This window comes from Sprattus sprattus (assembly GCF_963457725.1).
Source record: "Sprattus sprattus genome assembly, chromosome: 1".
Lineage (NCBI taxonomy): Eukaryota > Metazoa > Chordata > Actinopteri > Clupeiformes > Clupeidae > Sprattus > Sprattus sprattus.
Window position 1 is genome coordinate 23,987,557 of NC_137920.1, and position 5,000 is coordinate 23,992,556.

The 5,000-nt window shown below is 41.9% G+C and overlaps 1 protein-coding gene across 1 annotated transcript in view; it reads left to right on the forward strand.

Annotated features, from left to right (window-relative positions):
• Positions 1 to 5,000, forward strand: part of evi5l (ecotropic viral integration site 5 like) — a gene marked incomplete at both ends in the record, with an annotated part of 31,017 nt that overhangs the window by 15,827 nt on the left and 10,190 nt on the right. The window contains one exon of the mRNA XM_080836556.1: positions 4,309 to 4,425. Coding sequence (XP_080692682.1) covers positions 4,309 to 4,425 — 117 coding nt within the window. The remainder of the gene's footprint in view (positions 1 to 4,308; positions 4,426 to 5,000) is intronic.

A 5,000-nucleotide genomic window follows, 5' to 3' on the forward strand; every position in this document is an offset into this window, starting at 1 on the left:
TGAAACCTGTGGTCAGCACACACACACAAACATAACATACACACGCACAGACACTCTGTATGTATACACACACAGAATGACTGTGTCTGTTTGCTTCCATACTTTAACTGATTGGGAAGATTCACAGATTTTCACAGTCCATTTTTGAGAAGCTCTGCGGAAAGAAACACACCGCACACCACCTTGAGAAAGTTTCAAATTTCAAATTCAAAGACAGTGTGCTATCAGTGATTCATGACAACACCGTGAGATATTCAGAAATGAGAGAGAAAGTCTCTGGGAAGAAGTTTTGTGTTTGCGATGAGCTCAGATCAGTTCTGAAACGGCTCGTTCGAAATAGATCCCCCGTAACCCTCACAAGAGGGAGTTCACGAGCGCAAGTTTTTTGCAAGGGCTGGGGTTTTCTCCGTTGTGGTTCAGGGTGAAGGCCTGGGTATAGCCAAGAGTGACGGTTCACACACCCGCGAGTTGTTTTGTGCGTGTGTGTGAGAGAGAGACAAAAGGAAGGAATTTCTCATATTTCTTAATGTCTTATGTACTCATACAAAGACTATCGCAGACATTCACACGTGCCAAACAGATTCACGCTCCGACACACAGTTACTCACACACACACACACACACACACACACACACACACACACACACACACACACACACACACACACACACACACACACACACACACACACATACACATGCACACACACACACACACACTTTTTCTCTCTCACACTCACACATTGCAAAGAATCTCTTCCACAAGACAGTTACGCAGTCACACAGGTTTTGTCACTCGATGTGCTGTCAAACTGTCACTGTTCACACACACCCCCTCACACACACACACACACACACACACACACACACACACACACACACACACACACACTCAAACACACACTCACACACACTCACTCACAGTATGCGCGCGCGAACACACACACACACACACACACACACACACAAAGACAGACAGACAGACAGACAGACAGATATACACACATACAAACAATATGCATGGGAGCGCATGCACACCTGCACATAGACACACACACACACAAACATACACAAAATCACAGTATGCACACACACACACACAAACACAGATATTAATATACACACATACAAACAATATCAATGTGAGCGTGCACAGTAAACAATAAACATGCTTACAGCTCCACACATGTTAACATTCTGAGAAGAGAAAGAAAAAACCTACAGGAAGTATTTTTGAGTGATGAAAAAGTAAATAAATAATTTGTAAATATAATAATAATAATAATAAAAATTTAAGTAAAGACCTAAAAAAGCCAGAAGAAATCAACCAGAGGAAGGAAAGAGAGGAATAGTGTGTAGATGACCGTTTGTCCCCATACTCAAAGCTCACTCAGGACTTGCAACCTCAGCCAAGTCACACAAACACACACACACACACACACACACTCACTCCACAGAATCTATTTCATCAACACATCGTATGCTACAACAGTTGATGATCACAGTGGACACTCATTAGACACATTAGACACATTATTTTCTCTCTCTTTCCCTTATCTCTCTCTCTCTCTCTCTCTCTCTCTCTCTCTCTCTCTCTCACTCTCCTTCGCCCTCTGACACGCACACACTTCCCTCCCTGCGCATTCAGAGGTTATTGCTCCGGGCAGTTTCTCAAGAATTTGACAGACAAGGGAAACAAAAAGGAAACACTTCTATGGGGACACACCGGTTAATACACACAAACACACATACACACACACACACACACACATACACATACACACACACACACACACACACACACACACACACACACACACACATACACACACACACACACACACACACACACATACACACACACACACACACACACACACACACACACACACACATACACACACACACACTCACACTGGTTAATACACCCAAACACACACACACACACACCGGTTAATACACACGAACACACACACACACACACACACACACACACCGGTTAATACACACACACACACACACACACACACATACACACACACACCGGTTAATACACACAAACTGTTACTGACAGGGACAAGCTGTTTCTGGCATCTTCAGAGAGAAAGAGAAAGAAGTAAATATTGGCCATTAACACATTACTAATTAGTAGTGCTGTCAAATGATTCAAATATTTAATCGCGATTAATCGCATTTTTGTCATAGTTAACTCAAAATGAATCGCGATTAATTGTAAATGTATTAATCGCAAATTTTTATCTATTCTAAATGTCCCTTCAATATTTTTTTTTTAAATGCTCTTATCAACATGGAAAAGTGGATTGGCTTGCTTTATGCAATGTTTTATTTTATTGAAAAACAACATTGCCAAACAGGGTGGTACAAAATAAAATTACAAAATGCACATTTCAGATAAACAAGGACTCAGCCTATACTGCAGTTAAACCATGGCTTAATATTTTCTTTTTTTCAAGTTTGCTGTGAACATAGAAGTCAGGCCTCTTATGTTAAAAAAACAATGAACCTTAACAGTTCGGTTACCAATGAAAGGTAAGCCTACTACTTCTGTGCTTTCAGCCAGCTGCCTGTTGACATTTTCAGACAACAGTGAACCTCGCTTTCTTTGCACAACACAATTTTAAAAGTAAACTTTCTATTCAGAAGCTTTTTATCATCCATTTCGCCGTATCGTGCTCATCGAACGTAATGTTAGCCTACTACACAGTTTGGAAGAGCAAAAAGAAAGTTAATCTAAAAAAAAAAAAGTTAAAAAAAGTTAACGGCGTTAAAATGACAGCACTACTAATTAGTATCTGTTTAAGTGCCCAATAAGGTCTGCATTAAGCACCATTAGTCATTTGTTAGGCCAGTATTCACCAACTTTTTATTGTCATTAAATAAGTTATTTATTTTTGGAACATCCTAACCCTAACCCTAACCAACAACTTGGTCTTAACATAATCTTGCTGCTATATTACGGATCAAAATAGAAGGTTTGTAGCCTTTTAATTTACTGTCTGAATATGCCACTTATAGTGCACCTTTACTTTACAAACAAACTATACCATCCATCTTCAGAGACTGATGCTGGCTTATGGCTTAGCAAAGGGCTCTGTCTTGTGGGAACACCAGGTGGTTACTTTGGATGAGGTGTGTTGTAGGGTACTTTGGACACATGTCGTATGTTTTGAGAAATCTTCTTTTTTTTTCTATATGAAAATGTCAAACTCACACAAGGATTTCATCCTTTTTACATTGTCATCGTCATATCAGCCTTTACTTTAGAAGAAGGAACTTATTTTAAAGGAATAATGAGATATTTACAGTGTTAAGGATGCAACGTGTCTGTAGTCGTTGTGAGCCATTTTTTCATCATTTCATTTTGATAATATATAAAGTAATATGCAAAATCAATTGTTTTCCCAGCTCGTTATCGATCAATCTAAACAAGTAAACAGGTAGTTGTCTGTGGGGTCACACGTTCTTAGGGTGTTAAGACTGAAAACAGATTCTTACCACATTTGCAAAACAGTTCAGCAAATCCTGTTTTGCTTAGCAAGCTTTGCTTAGCAGATCTTAAGATCTCTTGTGAATTCCCCGTTGTTTGGTGCGCTGTGTTGTGTTGTGTTGTTTGTTGACATCTGGGCTATGGGTTGGCTTTCAGAGTGTTTTCTCTGAGAAGCAGCAGCAGCTGGTTATAATGGGGTAGCCATTAGGCAACAGTGTTTATTTGTAGCTATTAGCCGTTAGCGATTAGCACAGCCTGCCCTCAATACCATAATAAGAGGTTGGTCATAAGCAGAGCACAACACAACTCTTCTCTCTCCTTCTCTCTCTCTCACTCACAGCCTTGCTCTTCCTCTCTCTCTCTCACACTCACAGTCTTGCTTCCCCCCCCCCCCTCTCACGCACGCTCTCGCTCTCTCTCTATCTCACTCGCAGTCTCTCTCTCCCTCTCTCTCTCTCTCTCACTCGCTGTCTCACTCTCTCTTTCTCTCATTCGCTGTCTCGCTTTTTCTCTCTCTCCCGCTCTCTCTCTACCTTAAGGTTTCACTCTCACTCGCTCTCACTCTCTCTCCCTCTGGCTCGAAGGTCTGTCTAGATGTTGGATCTGGTAGGTGTCCTGTCTTGGATGTCCTAATGCACCATGTGGTTTGAGGATGATGTAAAATGTAAATATTTGAACACTGGTTTAATCAATCTGATCACCTCTCTCTCTCTTTCTCTCCCTTTCTCTGTCTGTCTCTCTCTCTCTCTTTCTCTCCCTCACTATGTCTCTCTCTCTCTCTCTCTCTCTCCCTTTCTCAGTACACAGATGAATTTGTGTTGGGTCTTCAGACCCAGCTGGAACAGTCTCGCCTGCAAGAGGCAGAGTTGCTTGGCGCCCTTAAAGAGATGCAGGACAAGGTGCTGGACCTGGAGAAGGTAAGGCGAGCAGATGTGTGTGTGTGTGTGTGTGTGTGTGTGTGTGTGTGTGTGTGTGTGTGTGTGTGTGTGTGTGTGTGTTTGTGTGTGTGTGTGTGTGTGTGTGTGTGTGTGTGTGTGTGTGTCTGTGTGTGTGTGTGTGTGTGTGTCTGTCTGTCTGTCTGTCTGTCTGTCTGTCTGTCTGTCTGTCTGTCTGTCTGTCTGTCTGTCTGTCTGTCTGTCTGTCTGTCTGTTGGTGTATATTTGTACCTTGTGTGTGCTTGTGTGTCTGAGTCTATGTATATTTATTTCTTACATATGTGTGTGTGTACTATTTGTGTGTGGGGAAGGGTGCATACATGTGCTTAACCTGTGTGTGTGTGTGTGTGTGTGTGTGTATGTGTGTGTGTGTGTATTTGTGTGTGTGTGCGCTTGTGTTTGTGTGTGTGTGTGTGTGTGTGTGTGTGTGTGTGTGTGTGTGTGTGTGTGTGTGTGTGTGTTATGTCTGTGTGTGTGTGTGCGCTTGTGTGTGTGTGTTATGTCTGTGTGTGTGTGTGTGTGTGCGCTTGTGTGTGTGTCATGTGTGTGTGTGTGTG